The 22,015-nt window shown below is 37.4% G+C and overlaps 2 protein-coding genes across 9 annotated transcripts in view; one reads left to right on the top strand and one right to left on the bottom strand.

Moving 5' to 3' along the window:
- The window catches only part of gcn1 (GCN1 activator of EIF2AK4), a 779,792-nt gene that overhangs the window by 484,699 nt on the left and 273,078 nt on the right, over positions 1 to 22,015 (top strand). The gene's annotated exons all lie outside the window — the stretch shown is intronic.
- The window catches only part of mtmr3 (myotubularin related protein 3), a 97,303-nt gene that overhangs the window by 59,117 nt on the left and 16,171 nt on the right, over positions 1 to 22,015 (bottom strand). For all 8 annotated transcript variants that reach the window (XR_012383620.1, XR_012383621.1, XM_009303728.5 and 5 more), the window contains 3 exon segments: positions 19,271 to 19,347; positions 8,238 to 8,327; positions 6,211 to 6,327 (listed from right to left, as the gene is read on the bottom strand). Coding sequence is in view for 6 of the 8 variants with exons in the window: in XM_009303728.5 (XP_009302003.2) it covers positions 6,211 to 6,327; positions 8,238 to 8,327; positions 19,271 to 19,273 (210 nt within the window). In the remaining 2 variants the exon portion in view is untranslated.

Consider the following 22,015-nt stretch of genomic DNA (forward strand, 5'->3'; position numbering starts at 1 on the left):
AAATTACCTCATCATTTATTCTCCCTTTAAACCTATATGAGTTTTTTCTGTTGAACAAAAAAGAAGGTATTTTGAAGAAAGCTAAAAACCTGTACCCATTGACTTCCATAGTAATTGTTTTTCCTACTATGGAAGTCAATGTTTACCTGTTTTCAGCTTTCTTCAAAATACCTTCTTTTGTGTTCAACAGAAGAAAGAAACTCTTTGCAAAGGTTTGGAACCACTTAAGGGTGGATAAATAGTGAGTAAATTTTAAATTTTTAGTGAACTATGCCTTTAAGTACATAAATGCAATACATTTTTGTTTTACTGACAGTTCATCCTCTGTATTTAACCCAGTATATTCATTCACTCCTCTACAGAATGTTCCAGCGGTGGTCTATGAACACAGCTCTATGTGGAATGGGCAGGAGTTTTCTAGAATGTGGCTGCTTATCTATGAGGGATACAGTATAGCAGATTATTTATTTGTAACCAGAACCTTAATATAGTGCCATGTTGAAAGCACGGGGGTGGATGATTCCAATCAAAAAGCCAGCGCAACCATGGCAACAAGTAAAGAAATGGTGAAAGTGAAGGCCTTATAAAGAGAGACCTGTTCGATACACAGTACACACACAGGCCACTGGCCAGCGCCTGATGTAACAGTGGCTCGCTGTCCCTAAATAACCTTCACATCATCGTAGACTCTAAATTTAGCAGCATGCCATCCACAACAGCAAAAGAGAGTCTTTCAGAGACTACCAGACAGGCTATCCATCATTTGGTGTGCCATACATACATTAAAGCACAACAGAATGTTTCTTTTAAAGGGATAGTTCACACAAAAAATGTTCAATTCTGTTATTGTTTACCCACTTTTTACTGTTGGAGTTTTGTTAAACACAAAATAAGTAAATCAAGAGACTATAATATACGTGTCACTCGTAGAGTCTTAAATGGGGAAAAGTGTAATGGTCAAAATGGCGAATGAAGCCCCGCCTACTAGTACATGAGCCAATTATTGATTGCTATACACAGACGTTTCTCTGGGGGAGGGACTTGGATCAGATATGTAAGCTTTAGCGAAGGTTCTACCAGGAAGACTCTAACTCTATGTCATCCTTCATCATTATCAATGCAGCCAATTATGATCAAGCGAGTTATATAAATAAGCTCCCTAAACTATTTCCTTCGCTGATTATAGTTGACGTAACCGAAGTTCCGATTCTTGTAGCTTAAACTCAGCCAGTAACATGTCTCAAAGACCGCTCGTAGATTTTGAGATTTCCGAATCGGAGGATGAAACCGTTTTACCTTTATAGCAGGGGTGTCAAACTCAATTCCTGGAGGGCCGAAGCCCTGCACAGTTTAGTTCCAACCCTGCTCTAACACACTTACCTGTAGGTTTCAAACAAGCCTGAAAGACTCAATTAGTTTGATCAGGTGTGTTTAATTAGGGTTGGAACTAAACTGTGCAGAGCTGCGGCCCTCCAGGAACTGAGTTTGACACCTGTGCTTTATAGTGTTTTTAGCAGTGTGGAACATGCATGACTGTCAAAAGCTCAAACAATGTGTTTTGGTGTTTCATGACCCTTTAAGACATTTTTCATTTACATTTACATTTAGTCATTTAGCAGACGCTTTTATCCAAAGCGACTTACAAATGAGGACAAGGAAGCAATTTACACAACCAAGAGCAACAATGAATAAGTGCTATAAGCAAGTTTCAGGTCTGTAAAGTCTAAGAAGGGAAGTATTAGTAGTATTAGTATTTTTTTTTTTTTTTGGTACAGTTAGTGTGATATTCAGAGAGGCAATTACAGATTATGAAGTGTAGTGGAGACTTAATAGTTGAGTTTTTAGTCGTTTCTTGAAAATAGCGAGTGACTCTGCTGTTCTGATGCAGTTAGGGAGTTCATTCCACCAACTGGGCAGATTGAGCGTGAGCGTTCGCGAAAGTGATTTCTTCCCCCTTTGGGATGGAACCACGAGGCGACGTTCATTCACAGAACGCAAGTTTCTGGAGGGCACATAAATCTGCAGAAGTGAGAGCAGATAAGAAGGAGCAAGGCCAGAAGTCGCTTTGTAGGCAAACATCAGAGCTTTGAATTTGATGCGAGCAGCAACTGGCAGCCAGTGTAAACGGACTAGCAGCGGAGTGACATGTGCTCGTTTAGGTTCATTGAAGACCACTCGTGCTGCTGCATTCTGGAGCAGTTGAAGAGGCTTGATAGAGTTAGCTGGAAGCCCAGCTAGTAGAGAGTTACAGTAATCCAGTTTGGAGAGAACAAGAGCTTGAACAAGGAGTTAAGCTGCATGTTCAGATAAGAAGGGTCGGATCTTTCTGATGTTATAGAGTGTGAATCTGCACGATCGAGCAGTTCTAGAGATGTGGTCAGAGAAGTTTAGTTGGTCATCAATCGTTACTCCAAGGCTTTTCACCATTTTGGATGCAGTAATGGTTGCCCCGTCCATCTGGATTGAAAAGTTATGGTGTAGAGTCGAGTTGGCAGAAACTACAAGCATTGTGACATATATGACAATAATAAAAACACGCATGCACATAAAGAGAAACTGCAAAAATTACAACATTTGTGGCAAAATAAATGTATTCAAATTGAACAGTACTGAAGACAGGTAAGATGCATCATTGAACAACAGAAAAACAAACAAACAAACATCTTATGACTGATTTATACTTTTTATAATTTGCGCACCTTCACTTACTGTGCGTGCACCTTAAACGGACAACACTCTTTAAAACGACAGTGGCGGTCAAAAGAAAGTCACCGTAAAGTCAGACGGATAAACAGAGAAGTAGGAAGTTTTCAGGAGCGACAACATATCATTAATATAGTTCAAGATTTTTAAACTAATTATTTTTTAGAATTTATTATAACGATTATAAAGATTTTTATAACCTTTCAAGATTTTTTTAAATCAATCTTTGATGCATCATTTGTAAGACTGTCACGATTTCGATTTCAAATCGAAATCGATCGTAATTTATGCCCAATTTCGATTATCGAATCAAAAAATAGAATCGTTGATGCTGCCACGCCCCCATGTCACGTCAGCTTGGCTTGACAAGCGGGAAAAAACAAGCTTGTTGAAGTGCTTGTTAAACTGCAGACGCAGGAGACCCGTCGACAGAGCTTAAACCCTCTCCTCTTTCAAAGAAGTCGCCGGTGTGGAAGCATTTTGTTTTTCCAGTGAGTTATGTTGACAACGTTCGTGTTGTCGACAAAAAAGCACAGTTTGCAAGCTCTGCTATGTGCGTATTAGGGTTGGGCAGATAGACGATGGGCGCATCGCGATCCTCCACCCCGCCCGCCCACATTGCAAATCTGCTCGCGAAAAGTACACACTCAGGCTCTGTTTACACTAATATGTCTGTCTTTGTTTTTAAATTGCATTTTAGAACGAAAACGATTTGACATCCACAGTGGCGTGTAGCATTTCTGAGCAACCCCTCTTCCTCACTACCGCTGAAAACGCACATCACGTGACCACACACACCCATTCACACACGGACACAGACGCACACACAGTCATGTGCTCGAGACAGCGGGTCCAGGCAGTCAGAGGATCAGTAGACTGCTTCATTCTTTCACTTTCACACTAGTACTTAGTCATTTTAGCGAACACCTCAGATACTGTTGGCTGGTTCCTGTTGGTTGTGCACCTTTTTTACCGACGCCATTATAACGACACAGATCACTGCCTATTCACGAGTCCCGCAGAAAAAGTGATTGACAGGTGGTAATTATGTGTGTAACTTGCCTTTACTCATTTACTGTATGATTTGTTTATGGGTAAAACAAAAGCCCCTTTCACACAGTGATACCGGTAAATATATGGAAATTTTCCGGAACGACTTTACCGGTATATTCAAAAAAGCGCTGTTCACACAGGCGAGGACGTTACGGAAATTTTCCGGAAAAGAGCATTCACACATCCATTCCAAAATACCGGTAAATTCTGACATCATTCACCACAAATGAGCTTTAAACGGCTGCGCTTGTATTTGTAAACATTTGACTAAATTACAAACTCAGTGGATGATCAATATTGTGAACAACTTTCGCAAGATCACTTTCGCATGTCGAGATGTTCATAATATGTGTGTGTGCTGGCGCTCACAGGCTGTTTCAAAGGCATACGCAAAGCTTAAAGGTAAACAAACAACGGCTTATCATAAGCATCTCATCGATGATTATTTACACAGTTGGCATAAAGAAGAACATATAAACGTGATCTGACTAACTTCTAGCAGCTAAATGTGTCTGGAAAAATATTCAAAGGCTTTTATTTTTATAAACCGCGCGGACGTAAATGCGTCTGACTGTTGTGATTGGCTAAAGCAGACGTCTCACGTCAGCATGTTCTAGACGTGCACGGGCTTATTACGGTAATCTTCCTTCTGCATTCACACAGCGCAGCATTCCGGCAAATTGCCGGTAATGTTACAACTTCTCTTTTCGGAAAATAGCCAGAACGAATTTACCGGTATTTTCAAAAAGGACCTGTTCACACATACAAGCTTTCCGGAAAATTGCCGGCAATTTTCCGGAAAGGTCTGTATGTGTGAAAGGGGCTAAAGACCATGCAGGTCAGGTAGTTTAAATGGTAGGCTACAAATAATTAATTTGTTATTAATTAATTAATTATTCATAATCGAAAATCGAATTGAACCGTGACTTTAGAATCGAAAATGTAATCGAATAGAGGATTTGGAGGATCGTGACACCCTTTATCACTTGCTTTGGTTCATATCTTGGACAGTTCTACCTATTGAAGTTAAATATTAATGGCTAGAGAACATAGGTTGCTCTACAATTATATTTTTTATTATGGAAAGAATAAAAGCAACAACAACAAAAAAGAACACTAAACAATACTGACATTTTTTTGTTTATTTTGCTCACTCAATTCACACATTACTGGCTGGTCAGTTTCTGTCCTCTACTTATAAGCTTAAAAGGTAATATTGGTCCACCATTCCTGACCATTATTACCAATAAAGCCTAGAAAAAAAACAGGCATCAGTATACTGTAAACCGATAGGTTCAAATATTCTTTTTCCAGTTACCACGTTTGCCATGACCTCTTTTGGCTTAACAAACTTATCCTTCAGTTTTTTTTCAAACTTTTTACCAAAAACGTTCCTCCTTTCCCACGGCTGTAGCAATTTCCAGCCAAGAATTATTTGTCATCTGGTTATCCCCATGATCACGCGTTGACAAATCATAAAGGTGTTTCGGACAAAATCTCTTCAAAGCGTTTCATATTCAACTCAAATGAAACGCTCGAGTCTCAAAATATTTCCTGCACTCCGTCAGCCGAAATCATGTCGCACGCACCCAAAGCAAACCTCCGCAAACACACCGATGACGTCACATTCGCCGAATGCAACAGCAGAAAGCTGTTTAATAACAGAAAGCTGATTGGCTATTGCATGTCGGTCTCATTTGCAGTTGTAATACCGCAAATTACATGTGGACTAGTGAAATAAAGAACTACAACACCACGAAAGCCAAGCAACAACAACCAAAGAGAATTTAAATGAGCATTAGATGTAGCGTTACATGGACATCGGAAAAACAAGACCTGCGTAAAAACATTTAAGACCTAGAACAGAAGAGAAAGACTTTTTAAGTCCTAAAATATCCATTATTAAATTTTAGACTTGTTAAGACTCTGCGGAAACCCTGGTAAATTCAGCCCATATAAATAGTTTGCAAGCACTTATCTTAAAACAATTTAGTAAATTTTAATGTGTGCAAGAAAAAACCGACTGTACACACAAAACAGAAATCTTGCATAAGAATATTCATATATATCATATTTGGGCCACATTTTGAAGTCTTGAAAGTCAGATGAACTTTTATCAACAGCTGAAATATATGACGGTCATCTGACCTGAAATACAACCAGTTAATGCAGAAGATCTGTTCATTCCACTTTAACAGATTAAAGATGTGAACTGTTCAGTGTTGCTTGTTTTTTCTATTACTTCATCTAAATAGGATTCATATTCTCTCTATATAAATACTTCCCAAGTGTATCCATGGCTACATACTGAACATCAAACACACACACGCGTGCACGCACGCACGCACGCACGCACGCACGCACGCACACACACACGCACGCACGCACATAGCCTATGTCTAGAATAAGCAGATCTACTATCAAAAAGTGCTGAAAAATCACACACATACTCACATTAACAACCGACTCCTTGAACTTGATGTGCAGGCGGTAGCTGGACATGGCGATGACGGCATCCTCTGCCCTGCCCACATACTCCGTAAACTCGCCATGCAGTTCTGGGAAGGGCACCTACAGCAGATGATCACATTAGATCCAACATTCAGCTTCAAAACACCAATGAAATTCAATAACATTAACAGAGATGCTTTCAAAACCACACAAGCAATTTACAACCTCTGAGATCTCCATGAGCAATAAAGTATCTAGATAAGTATAAAGAATACAGTATAAAGCAGAGGTCACCAAATCAAACACACCTGAACAAGCTAATCAAGGTCTTAATAGTACACTTAAAACATCCAGGCAGGTGTGTTGAGGCAAGTTGGAGCTAAACCCTGGAGGGACACCGGGGACCCCCAGGATCGAAATTGGTGACCCCTGGTTTAAAGTATCAACAATAAAGTAAGAAGAACTGCAACTGTACTTAAATACATTTTCACTGTCTAAGCAGTAAAACTTCGAAAATGGAATCTTTCTTTCTTTCTTACATCCATCCATCCCTTCCTTGTTTTGCCTATCTACTTACAATTCATTCATTTTTTTCTTTCTTTCTCTTTCTTTCTTTCTTTCTTTCTATACTGTATCCATCCATTCGTGGTTTTGCACATCTATCCACAATTCCTCCATTAGTTGTTTTTCTTTCATGCTTTCTTTCTATACTATATCCATCCATCCATCCATCCCTTGCTTTGCCAATCTATTTACAATTCATTCATTCTTTCTTTCTTTCTTTCTTTCTTTCTTTCTGTCTTTCTTTCTTTATTTCTATACTATATCCATCCATCCATTCTTTGTTTTGCCCATCTATTTACAATTCATTCATTCATTCATTCCTTTCTTTCTTTCTTTCTTTCTATACTATATCCATCCATCCATCCATCCCTTGCTTTGCCCATCTATTTACAATTCATTCATTCTTTCTTTCTTTCTTTCTTTCTTTCTTTCTTTCTTTCTTTCTTTCTTTCTTTCTTTCTTTCTTTCTTTCTTTCTTTCTGTCTTTCTTTCTTTCTTTCTTTCTTTACTATATCCATCCATCCATTCCTTGTTTTGCCCATCTATTTACAATTCATTTGTTTATTCTTCTTTTTCTTTCTTTCTTTCTTTCTTTCTTTCTTTCTTTCTTTCTTTCTTTCTTTCTTTCTTACTTTCTTTCTTTCTTTCTTTCTTTCTCTTTATTTCTTTCTTTCTATACTTTATCCATCCATCCATTCCTTGTTTTGCCTATCTATTTACAATTCATTCATTCATTCATCTTTCTTTCTATACTATATCCATCCAGCCATTCGTTGTTTTGCCTATATATTTACATTTTATTTACTCATTCATTATTTTTCTTTTTTCTTTCTATACTAAATCCGTCCATTCGTGGTTTTACACATCTATCCACAATTCCTCCATTCGTTGTTTTTCTTACTTACTTACTTTCTTTCTTTCTTTCTTTCTTTCTTTCTGCTTCTCATACCACTTTAAATGTAATCCATAATTTCCTTATTGTCAAAAGGAATCTCTGTATGATTTGTATTATATTTTTTGTATGCTTAATATATAAATTGTTATTGCTTTGTTGTTACTGCAAAAAAGAAAAAGAAAAAAAAGAAGCTTCTGTTGTGCTGTGCTTTACATCTAGTCATCTGCCTCGCTATCTAAATAAGTATCACTGAAACATATTTGAAATGCATGTGTACCGCATGATCCTAATTTATTTGTTACAGTGCTTGTTGCAATGTATTGCTTATATCTAATTAAAGCGTTGCATCTTTAGATGTTGACCAAAACAAGATCCTTTTGTAGCTTACAGTTTAGTGCATGTTGTGCATCTTGACTAATTTATGCTTATAATGTTGCCCAGTCACTTAGACAATACAGTAGATTATAAAAAAAGCTTAAATGTACCATCTTTACCAGAATTAAATAACAGTTATATTAGCAGCACTACTAAGTGCAAATGAACAAGATTTTTCATTTTTAATGGCAGATACCTGAAGATCCTCTTCCTCCAGGACAGGGGGCTTGCGAGGGAAGATCTGATTGGCCTGGATGCACTCCAGACTTTGCTGCCCCTCCTCCTCCTGCCAAAACACACATAGGTATAAATGCACCATAATACACTCTACTGTGAATTGCCATAAAGAAAAACAGGAGAACTGGGCAAGAACATGATCAAAAACATCATTAAAATAAAGTGCAATGCATAAAATCTTAACTGTGCAAAAATATTTATTGTGTTAAATATATAGTTGTGCAAATATGTGAGAAATATGAGTCTTTACGGAAATATATTTATATTATTTTAAAATAATATCTATCTATCTATCTATCTATCTATCTATCTATCTATCTATCTATCTATCTATCTATCTATCTATCTATCTATCTATCTATCTATCTATCTATCTATCTATCTATCTATCTATCTATCTATCTATCTATCTATCTATCTATCTATACAAATATCCATCTGTCCATCCCTCCATCCATCCAAATATCTATTCGTCCGTCTATCCGTCCATTCATTCATCTATCCAAATATCTGTCCATCTGTCCATTCATCCATCCAAATATCTGTCCGTCTGTCCATTTATCTAAATATCCATCTGTCCGTCCGTCCGTCCATCCATCCATCTATTCATCCATCCAAATATCTATCTGTCTGTTCATCCATCCATCCATCCATCCAAATATCCATCCTTCCATCCATCCAAATATCTATCTGTCCGTTCATCCATCCATTCATCCATCCGTCGGTCGGTGTGTCCATTCAAATAGCTTTCTGTCCGTCCGTCCGTCCGTCAGTCGGTCCATCCGTCCGTCCATTCATCCATCCATCCATCTATCCATCCATCCATCAATCCATCCATCCATCCACATATCCGTCCGTAGGTCCATACATCCATTCAAATATCTGTCTGTCCGTACGTCTGTCTGTCTGTCAATCTGTCCATCCATCCAAAGATCCGTCTGTTCATCCATTCATCTATCCATTCAGCCATCCAAATATGTATCTATCCGTCCGTCCATCCATCCATCCATCCATCCAAATATCTATCTGTCCGTCCATCCATCCATCCATCCATCTGTCCGTCCATCTATTCATCCATCCATCCATCCAAATATATGTCCGTCCGTCCATCCATTCTTTCAAATATCTGTCCGTCCGTCCATCCTTCCATCCAAATATCTGTTCGTCCGTCCATCCATCTATCCATCCATCCATCAAAATATCTATTCATCCGTCCATCCATCTGTCTGCCATCCATCCATCCATCCATCCGCCCGCCCGCCCATCCACCCACCCATCCATCTATCCATCGATCCATCCATCCGCCCGCCCGCCTATCTACCCACCCATCCATCCATCCATCCATCCATTCATTCATCCATTCATCCACCCACCTACCTACCTAGATCTATTTATCTATCTAACCTTTTGCACAATTAAAAATTTCCAAATTGTAAAAATGTTAAATGTTTTCATGACTTATTGTTTTCATAATTCTCCTCACTTCACATAATTTATGTACTGCTGCAACAATAGAAGAGTGTGAGAACTTAAATCACAGGCTAAACATTTGACATCATCAGTTATAAATTTACAAACTCCGTTTCCCATTTGATCACTCCCAGGCTATGTGGATAAAACATTGTTCACAACTAAAACTGAGCGAATGAGTGATTATCTAAAATAAACTGTGGACAGAGAGATCACAGCATTTCCTAAACTAATGCCATTTTTGGCTTTGCTTCAGAGCAGCAAAAACATTTGTGATGGCAAACGGCGACTTCACTTCCTGCTCTGAGGTCACTTCTGCTATTTCTGAAAAAACAGACACTCATGTAACCGATGCTTTACTCTAAGACTCGGGGCAGTGAGTTTAGTAAATCATAAGCACTAGCAATAAACACTTAATCATGCAATGCAATGCTTTACTACTAATCATAGTAAAGTTTAGGTACAACAAAAAAAACTTTTTATGGTCACAGTTACGGTACTGTTTGGTTCAGTAAAAAAAATTAATAATATAAATCAAATATAATACTGCATACTGATATAGCTATTCAGTCAAGACCAGAGAATGATTTCATTGTATTTTGTTGTTTGATTAATATCAAAAGCACAGACAGCAGGAATAATTTTTTTTATTTTAAGGCGCAGCACAATGAGAAAGTCATAAAGAGCACAAGATCTATATGCTAACATTCTGGCATAACCGATTAAATCAAGTCGAAGACATTGGAATCTATCATACACCCAGCGCAATGCGGCGCAAGGCGCAACGCAAATGTTATTTGCTAGTTTCAGCTCGACACAAGTGTCATTTTGATGTTTAGCGCCACGCTGTTTAAAATAGTAAATGCATTTGCGCTCATAGGTGTTCTGGTCTAAAAAGGAGGTGTGTTAAGGCGCATTGCTATTTTTAAGGAACTATAATAGACTGCACAATAGGTCAGCTGAGAGCAGGTCTAAAGTCTAGCACAGAGTGCGCCAGTTATGCGTCTTGCTTACAAATTGCTTAAAACACGGAGGATGTAGAGCAATAGGCTTTGGTTCCATGTATGCTCACGCTCTGACATGCGGTACATGGAGCTTTCACTTTTACATGAAAGTGACCCTAAGTTTAGTGCTAAGTGATGGGGCATTTACTTGCAGGGGCCTGATTCCAGTGCATGGACGTACATTCTAACATGCACATTTTTTTTTTTAATTTAAATGCAAAACAGAAACAATGCAATTTACATGTGTATTAAACAGTGGAGGTCCTGCCGAGCAGTTTAGTATTATATTTAGTATTGTGGCCTCCCTAATAAAGTCATTTAAATCTGATCATAATCGTAATTTTCATCACTGTTTAGAGCTTTTTTGCATAAAAAATGGTCAGAAATATAAACGCTTTCATTTGTTATTATTGTAAGCCTGGTATTATTCTGGCAAAAAATGCTTTATAAACTGCTAAAGCTAAAGCGATAGTTCACTCAAATATGACATTTCACTCCCTATTAATTCACCTTCAGTTTTTTAAAAATACTTATGATTCATTTTTCTGCTGAACGTAAAAGAGGTTCTTTTGAAGAAAGCTGAAAGACCGGTAACTGTTGACTTTCAATGTAGGAAAAACAAATACTACAGAAGTCACTGGTTATCGGTTACCAGATTTCTTTAGAAAACCTAATTTTGTGTTTAACAGAAAAAAAAGAAAATCAAACAGGTTTGTAAACAGGTAAGATGACAAGATTTGACAGAATGATGACAGTATTTTCAGTTTCGGGTTAATTATTACTTTAAAAACATTGGTATTGCAGTTTCTTAAAATGTATTAAAACATGTCTGAAAACATGGTGCCTTTGTGTTAAATATTTATACACAGTTGAAGTCAAAATTATTAGCCCCCCTGTTTATTTTTTTCTCCAATTTCTGTTTAATAGAGATTTTTTCAACACATTTCTAAAATAGTTTTAATAACTCGTTTCTTAAAACGAATTTATTTTATCTTACACTTCTATACAGCTTAAAGTGACATTTAAAGGTTTAACTAGGTAAACTAGGCAGGTTGGGGTAATTAGGCAAGTTATTGTATAACGATGGTTTGTTCTCTAGACTATCGGGGGGAATAAAAATTATATATATATATATATATATATGTATATATATATATATATATATATATATATATATATATATATATAAACTGAAAAATGCTACAGTTCAAATCCGTAACCTGGTTAACGGTATGTTTCCTTAATATATACAGCCAATAGCCGTAAATTGACTTTCCCAGAATTCCCTGCATGGCACATCACTTTTAATGCTTTTTGTTGACATTACTATGGATCTTTTTAGTTGTTTCCCCATCAGTTATGTACATTAGAGATTTATGTTACAACTTGTTGAAAAACAATGTTTATTTCATGACTTTAATTTTATGCGTGTTACTATACTGGTGTTTAGTAGCTGTGTGAATGACACTGAGCACCTTCTATATGCTGATACTCTTTTTCTGCTTGTGGGAAAAGTTGATTGTGATGAGCATTGGCTCATTAAGTATCTTCCTCATCACCACCTGCATGTGGGTGTGCTAACGTGTTTAACTGTGTAACAAAAGATGTGTAAATGTTGGTCATTCAAAATACAGACATATTACCTCTATAAATGAATAAAATACGGTAGTTTACGGTAAAAATTAGAAATTACTTTTACGGTTTGTACCGTGTTTTTAACGGTAAAGTACTGGCAACCACAGCTGCCGTTTTTTATCGTAAATTTTACTGGGGGTTTTTTCCACAGTGTATATAATCAAGTTGAAATGTTCAGTTAATCAAGATTAAATATATATAGGGCTGGGCAATTTTACCTAAAATCAAAATCTTGCTTAACTGAACATTTTAACTCGATTACGATCAATGAACGATTACTTTTTTTCTTTTTTCTTCTATAAACAAATATTTTAATGTAAATAATAATTTTAATGTAACGTAAAAACTATGCCGTCTCAAGGCATCTCTGACACAACTTCCAATCATGGTCAGTGTAGTGCAAAATAAGGCTCAAGAATATGTCCATTGTCCAACTTGACCAGAGATCAGATGTGGGAGCAAAGTGGCCACAGAAGTATAAATCATCCTCAGCCTTTAACTGAGTGGGGTCACATGACTCCACAAGCGGTAGGGAAAGTAATTGAAAAAATCGTCCTGGAAAAATTAGATCAATTATGGTTTCTGAATGTCGACATTCGAATTTCAATTAATCGCCCAACCTTTATATATATATATATATATATATATATATATATATATATATATATATATATATATATATATATATATATATATAAAGTTTTTTTAGATGAAAAGTCAGTTATTTATTTTTACAAGTTTGTTATTTAAAGGCGGCACAGTGGTAAGCACTGTCACCTCACAGCAAGAAGGTCACTGGTTCAAGTATCAGCTGGGTCAGTTGGCATTTCTGTGTGTTCTGCCCGTGTTGGCGTGGGTTTCCTCTGGTGCTCCAGTTTCACCCACAGTCCAAACACATGTGCTATAAGGAAATTGGATGATCTAAATTGGCCGTAAAGTATGAGTATGTGTGAATGTGAGAGTGTATGGGTGTTTCCCAGCACTGGGTTGCGGCTGCATAAAAAACATATGCTGGAATAGTTGGTTCATTCTGCTGTGGCGACCTCTGATAATTGAGGGACTAAGACGAAGGAAAATGGATAAATTAATTAATGTTATTTTAGAGAATTAACAAAAAAAATTACAAAAACCCAACTACGAATAGTAAATCCAGAAAAATCTGAATTTTTCCGGAAGGTCTCTACATTTTTTGTATAGCTGCATGACTATTATTCAAATGTAACCACTTTTTTGAAACAGATCTGCATACGTATCAGTCTATATTCCATTTGTTATGCCTTGCATTCAACACGGTCGGTCGGAGAGCTTCAGGAGTTGCTCACAGCCTCAGAGCACCGGAGTGCATAAGTCACTCTATTCACTTCTGTATGCCGGAATGAGAGGCTACGGCCGGCAGCAGCCTTGAGACTTCAGATTGGCAGAGAATGTTTGGACTCCGTTTCCACAAATAGGAGAGACTCTGTGAGAGAGGGCAGCTCAGTCGCCATGTTGTCTAGCTGGAAAACAGGAGTCTTCTAGACAGAGGGATCTGGTTGTGCCATAAAATGCTGCCCATTCAAAGAAAGAATATAGGATTTATATTTATATTTGAGTTTTAGTGGTGTATACAGCATTTATTCTAATTGCACATCACATATAGGGGAGTGTGATATTTATTGTCTATGATTTTATTGTGATCATTGCCTTAAAGTTTTAATTATTCCATCAGTCAGAAATAATTGAATTTGTCACTTACTTTGCAATAAATAAAATGAATTAATTATTTAAATACAGTTAAGAGTTTTAAGAGCCCAAAAGCAGTTAAGAGTTTCTATATAAGTCTTTAGGAATTGCTGGAAAAGATTGAAATGCAGTATGGTTTTTGTTTTTTATACTTATATAATATCCCTAATTAAGTAATAATAGGACAGTAAACAAAACGTTTGCGCATCTCCACACTGGAGTAATTAGTTTCTGAATGAATCTGCCTTGAATTATTCATCATAATTCAAGTCAATGATTTAATGATCCACGAATAAAGAGAGTGAGCAGCTTTGTTTGTAAATGAATCAGTTATTTTCAGTTATTTTCGGTGTAAATTTAATGAACGATTCAGTGATTGAGGGACTGAATCCATCTACCCATCCATCCATTCATCCATCCATCCATTTATCTATCTATCCATCCACCCATTCATCTATTGGTCAATTCATCCATCTATTCATTTATCCATCTGTCTATCCTTCTATCAAAGTATCTATCTATCCATCCATCCCTCCGTTCATCCATTCATCTGTCCGTCCTTCCAGTCAATCTGTCTATCTATTCATCTATCTATTTGTCCATTTATCTATTTGTCAATCCATCCTTCCGTCCATCCATCCATATATCTATCGATTTGCCTATCCATCCTTTTATCCATCTATCCGTCCATCCATCCATCCATCTCTCTGTCCATCTATCAAAATATCTATCCAACTATTAATCTATCAATCTAAGCATCTAAGTATCTATCCATCCATTCGTCTCTCCTTCCATCTATACATACATCTATCTATTTGTCTGTCTATCCTTCTATCTATCCATTTGTCCATCCATCTATCTGTTCATCTATTAAAGTAGATGTCCATGTCTGTCCATCCATCCATCCATATATCTATCCATTTGTCTATCTATCCTTCTATCCATCTATCCGTTCATCTATTAAAATATCTATCTATCAATCTAAGAATCTATCTGTACATACATCCATCTGTCCGTCCGTCCGTCCATCTCTCTGTGTTTCTCCATATCTCCATTAATCTGTCCATATATATTTATCTATCTGTCCATCTATCAAAGTAACTATCCAAGTATTTAACTATCAATCTATCCAAGTATCAATCTAAGTATATATCTAAGTATCTATCCGTCTATCCATCCATCCATGGACGGATTGATACATCTATCTATTTGTCTATCCATCCTTCTCTCCTTCTGTCTGTCAATCCATCCATCCATCCGCCCATCAATCTGGCTCCATCTAGCTACCCATCCATCTATCAAAGCCTCTATCTATCTAAGCATCTACCTATGTATCGGTCCATCTATCTATCCATCTGCTCATCTATCTATCCATCCATCTATGTGCCTAACTATCTATCCATCTATATGTTCATCTGTCCATCTGTTTGTTGATTCATCCATCTATATGTTGTTCAATCTATTTGTCTGTTATTCAACCTGTTGATCCATCTTTCCATATGCCTTTCTGTCTGTTTATCCATTCAAATATTAAAAGAGGGTAATGCAAATGAACTGATATAAAATGTTAACGAGAGTCAATAAAAAAAAAGTAGAGTCGCAGATAAAACAATTGTGTGTGTGTTTGCTGGATCAGCGGCATGATCATGTGTGTGTGTAGTGCTGACAGTGGCCATCAACACGGCTCAGTAAACACACTAGAGAGGCCGGGCCCGGGGCGGCTCATTGTGGGCACAGGCACACAACCAGACAGAGAATTACAGGGCACAGGAGGCCAGAATAGCAAACAAACAATAATGTGCATAACTCATTAGGAATGTGTAAACAAACACATCCATCAGCATTCACACATAGACCAGGGGCATCTGTTAAACTGTCTGCGGACACGTCAGCAAACACAAAAATGAGATACACTTCACTGGACACGCACATATACAGATTCAAACAGGAACAACCCGGTGAAGGCTGCCTCTGTTCAATCCTCTCAAAATGAAAGGTTTATAAAAAGCCTTTTGAGACGTAAGCTTTAAGAAAATTCCTGCAAGAGCAGTGTGGCGTTAGACATTATTATTCGATAGCTATAATGTCGCTCAAAAGTTTATTCAAAGATTGTTTAAAAATAAGAGTAAATAATTAATAATAATATTACATTTAAAGAATGCATGTCTTACTTAAGCCCTGGTCAGATTACACAATTTTTATTGTTGATTACGAAAGTCCCTATGTTAAGATTATGCAATTTTGTCTTAATAAAATCGTGTCTTGTCATGGGTAACAAATGTGTTACAGACTACACGTTCCTTCACGGTCAGTCATCCTGTGACGTCTACTATGAGCGTTGCTTCCCAAAACAGTCACAAGTGTTGCTATAACAATGTTTTTTATCTCAATTAAATTTCTTTTAATCTTATTTTAATCTCAATAATAAACACTGATGCTTGCTAACAAAAAGGCTACATTATTTAAGGGCATTCGTTATGACAGGATCAAACGTATGTTTCCTTTTTAATATTAAGATATTTTCTTTTGAATCTAAATGTATATTTTTCTGCCATGGTTGCTTATTAGACTAAACACTGCCTCCTTGAACTTGCTGCGAGTGAGCCGGAGAAAAATGAAAGCACATCAGCACTGAGGAAAAATCTGATGCTCAAGACATAATCTTTCAAATAATGCCATATTAAAAAATAGCAAATATATGACAGAGGTTTGTGATACAACAATTACAATGGTGCATCAATTAAAATGTTATTTTCTATGGAGCAAAACAAATCATCCACCCGCAGAGTTGAGTAGTGGACGGCACAAACAAAACTATCTAGATAACAAAAATTATCTTTTTTGAAACAAATTTTGTTTGATAAAATTTGTATCTTAATTTTAATGTATTTTTGTTGGTCAGTTATCTACTAGATAAACAAGAAGAACAAATAACATTTACAGTGAAGTGCTTCAAATCAAGTTCATTGTATGCTTCAGCGCCCAAACACGAACTAGTTTGTTAAATAAAATAATAATCTAACCTAAATAAAACTAAAGTAAAATATTTACTGTTTTAGAGAACACTGCATTAAACAGTTTTTTGTTTTTTTTACAATTAATGACAAATTTGAATAAGCAGGAAACGAATTTATGATGTATTCGCAGCACTGTACATGATCCTAGATTACCTCGAAGAAACAAACTCTGTTGGAAGGATGAGAGAACTCAGAAACTCGTGAGACTGGTCTGTCAGTCAGTCAGATAAAATTGCTTGAAACACCTTAATATTTTAGAAAAGTAGTTAAAGTTTACATAACCAAAGATTAATCTTGTCCACCTGCGACCCACCCATAAGTAAATATGCAGCCTATTTTTAGATTACCTGACCCGCGAATAAACGAAAGCACCTGCTAATATAACTGAGAAATAATGTGCTCCTACTGCACAGTGTCACTCACGTGACAGACCTCGTCTTAAAGAATGGGGAAAAAATTAAACATGCTAAACTTTCTGAATGGTGTTGTGAAGCATCACAAGCATGGTATCGGTTGTCGTGAACTATGCCACATTACACGGGAAGAAACGATTGAATCTTGTGTGACGATGTCCATTTGTCGTTTACGAATACCCATGACACCCTAATGCTGCGTTTACACCAGACGCGAAACGCGTGTCAAGCGCGAGTGATTTACTTGTTAAGTCAATGCAAACGCGCGAATAGACATCCTGCGGCGCAATGCGTGCGAATGACGCAAATTGCGCGAATGGCGCAGGGCGAATTGAGCGTTTTGCGCGTTTGACGCGCTTAATGACCGTTTCACGCGAATTCGAAAATCTGAACTTCAGCGTACATTCGCGCCGCGTTAACCAATCAGAAGCTTGCTCTTGTGGGGGCGTGATTGTGACGTAGAACCTGTTGTCAGTTGACAGTTCATCAAACTGGGCTTGGCTCAGTCAGAAGCACCGCTGAAAGCCTCCGTCATCCAGGTTCAGTTTCTGGAGGAATTTATGAGCTCACAGAGCTGGATGCACCTCTGAAAGGATGTAGTGGACTCAGACACGACCCTAAACGTATCGACGCTGTTTTTCAGTCTTCATAAAGCACATAAACACTGTTATTTTCTTCATAAAATCCATGTCACAAATTGCGCGAATGGCGCAGGGCGAATTGAGCGTTTTGCGCGTTTGACGCGCTTAATGACCGTTTCACGCGAATTTGAAAATCTAAACTTCAGTGTACATTCGCGCCGCGTTAACCAATCACGACCCTAAACGTATCGACGCTGTTTTTCAGTCTTCATAAAGCACATAAACACTGTTATTTTCTTCATAAAATCCATGTCAGCCATTTAGCTATGAAGCTAGTCTTTGGGCAGACAGAAGCCCTGCCCATCACGCGAATCCGCGTCTGTTATGAAGTGAATTTGACACGCGAATGAAGCGGGGTTTGACGCGCGTATGAAGCGAGTAAACTCAATTGTTCACGCGGCTATTTACGCGCGAATAGCGCGGGTTAACCGTGTGTTCCACGTCTGGTGTGAACACAGCATTAGTCAAGGACATCGTGCCGAAATCGTGAAAAGTTCAGGTGAGTCGACCAGGGTAGAGTTTTGTCTTGTTTTTGGATTTAAATTTTTTTTTTTAATTTCCAGAAATAATAGTGTTTTCCTTAAAACAGGTTCAATTATTTGCCAGATGGGTAAGTAAAATAATATTGTTTTTAGCTTAAAAAAACCCAGCAGCAAGCTTTTAAACAGCAGTGCAATTAATAACAATATCAATCATTTTAAATGCAGGCTCTTTATAGTCATGAAGGAAACAATTAATTTGTGTATTAACACAGAGTTTATGTCATTCTCTATCAGCCATTTTACAACATCTGTAAAAGCATTTCAACCAATGAAGATTTAGAGTGGGAAGTGTTTTGTAACGAGCAGCACACAGTGATGACACTAGCACACATGTGTCCATTCATCCTCTCTGTCTGTCTATCTAAAGAGGCCATTGATCTGCGCTGAGACAGCATTCGGAACGGCACTCTGACACTGTCTGAGCAGCGTTCATTTCAGCTGATTAAAAGCTGGAGAAATCAATGAGCAGTTTCCGATTCAGCATTTAAAGTGGTGCCTGGGAGTCCCACGCTGAGAAAAAGAGATGTTGGTGGTGTTTGTTTATTTACCATAGCCCCGGTGAAGGAGTGCGGGTGCAACACTCGTGTCTTCTACCACTCGTACGACCTCTCCTGCTGACTTCAGTCTGGAAGAAGAAAAAGGAAACATTTAATGATGAAATAATTAAGAATAGCTGTTACTTCCCATTCAGGCATGTTAAATTTGGCATGAAATCAAAAATTACTTATTTTATTTGTATATACACTACCTGACAAAAGTCTTGTCGCCTATCCAAGTTTTAGGAACACATAATAACTCTGACTGATGACTTCTAGTCTATCATATGGTATCAGAAGTGGCTTATATGAAAGGCTCTAAATTACGCTTATTTTACCACAATAAAATATGATCATGCCTTGATTTTTTTTTTTTTTTTTTTTTAAGATTTATTTTTGGCCTTTTTGCCTTTATTATTAGATAGGACAGTATTGAGACAGGAAGCGAAGTGGGAGAGAGAGGGGGTAGGCTAGGGAAATGTCGTTAAGCCAGGACTCGAACTCGCGACGCCCCGACGTGCTATTGCACCATATGTCGGCGCGCTAACCACTAGGCTATTGCGCCAACATCATGCCTTGATTTTTAATGATTTAATTAGGACAGTAAGGTCTGACTTTGCTTAGACAAAAGTCTTGTCACTGAACAGAGATAATGTCCAGTATAGAATATAAAGTCATGCTGCAGTGGAAACAGAATGAATATTGTGTCTGACTCCATCATGAGCTTGGAGGACTGCATCCATACATCTCTGCAATCACTCAAATCACTTATTTCTAAAGTCATCTGGAATGGCAAAGAAAAAGTTCTTGCAGGACTCGCAGAGTTCATCAAGATTCTTTGGATTCATCTTCAATGCCTCCTCCTCAGTCTTACCCCAGATATGCTCAATAATGTTCAATTCAGGTGACTGGGCTGACCAATCCTGGAGCACATTGACCTTCTTTTCATAACATTCCATCCATCTCAAAACGACTTTTTTCTTCACTTCTGGTCACATAGACCTTAGAATAGGGCTATCAGCATATGTCTAATTTCTGCTCAGCCTTCATCCATTTATCAATATTTCTATTATTATATTATAATATTTCTTTTATAATAACTATTTCTATTATTCAAAATTTTGTAATTTCAGAACCTTTTCATTTGGATGCAAGTCACAAAATTTAAAAAATGCATATACACATCTTCCTTTTCATGCAGACTTTAAGTAAAAATAATATAGCATTCATTGGTAATATTAAATGGTGACAAAATGTTACTAATGCAAATTTACTTTTAAAAATTACTGTATTTTGCTAAATAACAAATGTCACATAGGGCTCTGATAGCCACAAAGGCCTACTTTCTGAATTAAAAGTTTAATATAAATATCAGAAAGGTTAAAAATCCTTTAAAAACATAAAGAAGCATCCCACTATTGTGAATAACTAAATATATATGTATATATATATTGGTACATATGGCCGCATTAAGTTTTTTGAGCGAACATTACGGGGCGGTGTGACGCCACTCCTCTTCTTCGTGCTTCCCGGCTGTGACAGCTCACTCACCTCCGTGTGGAGGGCTTTCCCGCCGCAACCAGTTTGTCCGCTTAGCTCGTAGCGTAACGTCGATGGAGCCCGGAGGAGGAGGAGGAGGAGCCGGCCGCAGAGATGATCAGGTTCGAGTCCGGGGAAGAGCGGTTCCAGAAATTAGGTAAGATAAAAAAGAATCCAAAAAATAAAAGCGAACGAGTTTGTGACAGGGCGAGAATTTGGCGAAATCCGAAAACACGGTCAAAAAGCTTTTGCTTTTCTTTTCTGGATGGCTTTTGTAAATCGTCGCTTGGGTTTAAGGAAGGAGGAGGAGGAGGGCGATTGGCCGGCCGCCCGGTCAATCGTTCAGTCATTCAGTTGGACAGATGGTCGCTCGACAGCGACCTCCGGCGATGCGAACGGTGCGCGCTCCCGAGAGGCATTCGAGACGTGAAAAAGCACGGCGCAGCGGCCTCTCGCGGATTCGCGAAAAACAAAAACAGCACAAATACGTATCCCCCGGGACATATTTTGCAGCCTCCAGAAACCTCTGTGGGGCTAAGTTTCCACAATGAGCCTGGGTTGCAATTGGAACAGCAGTTTCTTTTATTTATTTATTTATATTGCATCTCCTTTTTACACTTTAAAGAATCCTCTCACGGGCCGAACTAAACACGTTTTTGGTCCGTACATTTGCCACCCCTGATAAAATAATTAGACATGCTTTTTTCGAACTGTATTTTTTAGTTAATGCATTGTTGGCTTCATTGGCTATCTTCACGCAAAAAACATTTTGAATAATACAAATATAATAAAAACAATTAAAACATTTAAAAGGACAAACACAAATTTTAGTACACACAACTTTTTACATTAAAAAAAATCTAAAAATTCCTATTGCTAAATTTTACTAAACAATTGTTTAAGTGGGTTCACTTCATAAAAAAGGGGGAAAAAGCCTTTGACAAACATTAAAAGCAGGACAGTCAAATAAAAGGTTTAAATATTACAACTATCCTGAGTACGATCTTCTTTTAGTAGAAATCCATGTGTTAGTCTTGTAAGATCAATTAAACATACTTTTATCAAAAATACATTTTAATTTAACCATTCAAATGAAAGGCGCTTGTAATCATGAAAGGGTGGGATTAATTGTAAGTATTAATTATAAATATATTAATTATAAACATAGATGTTTCTAATGAAAAATGTTGTTTCATAATCTCATAATTACACTTTGAA

Source organism: Danio rerio, chromosome 8 (assembly GCF_049306965.1).
Source record: "Danio rerio strain Tuebingen ecotype United States chromosome 8, GRCz12tu, whole genome shotgun sequence".
Classification (NCBI taxonomy): domain Eukaryota; kingdom Metazoa; phylum Chordata; class Actinopteri; order Cypriniformes; family Danionidae; genus Danio; species Danio rerio.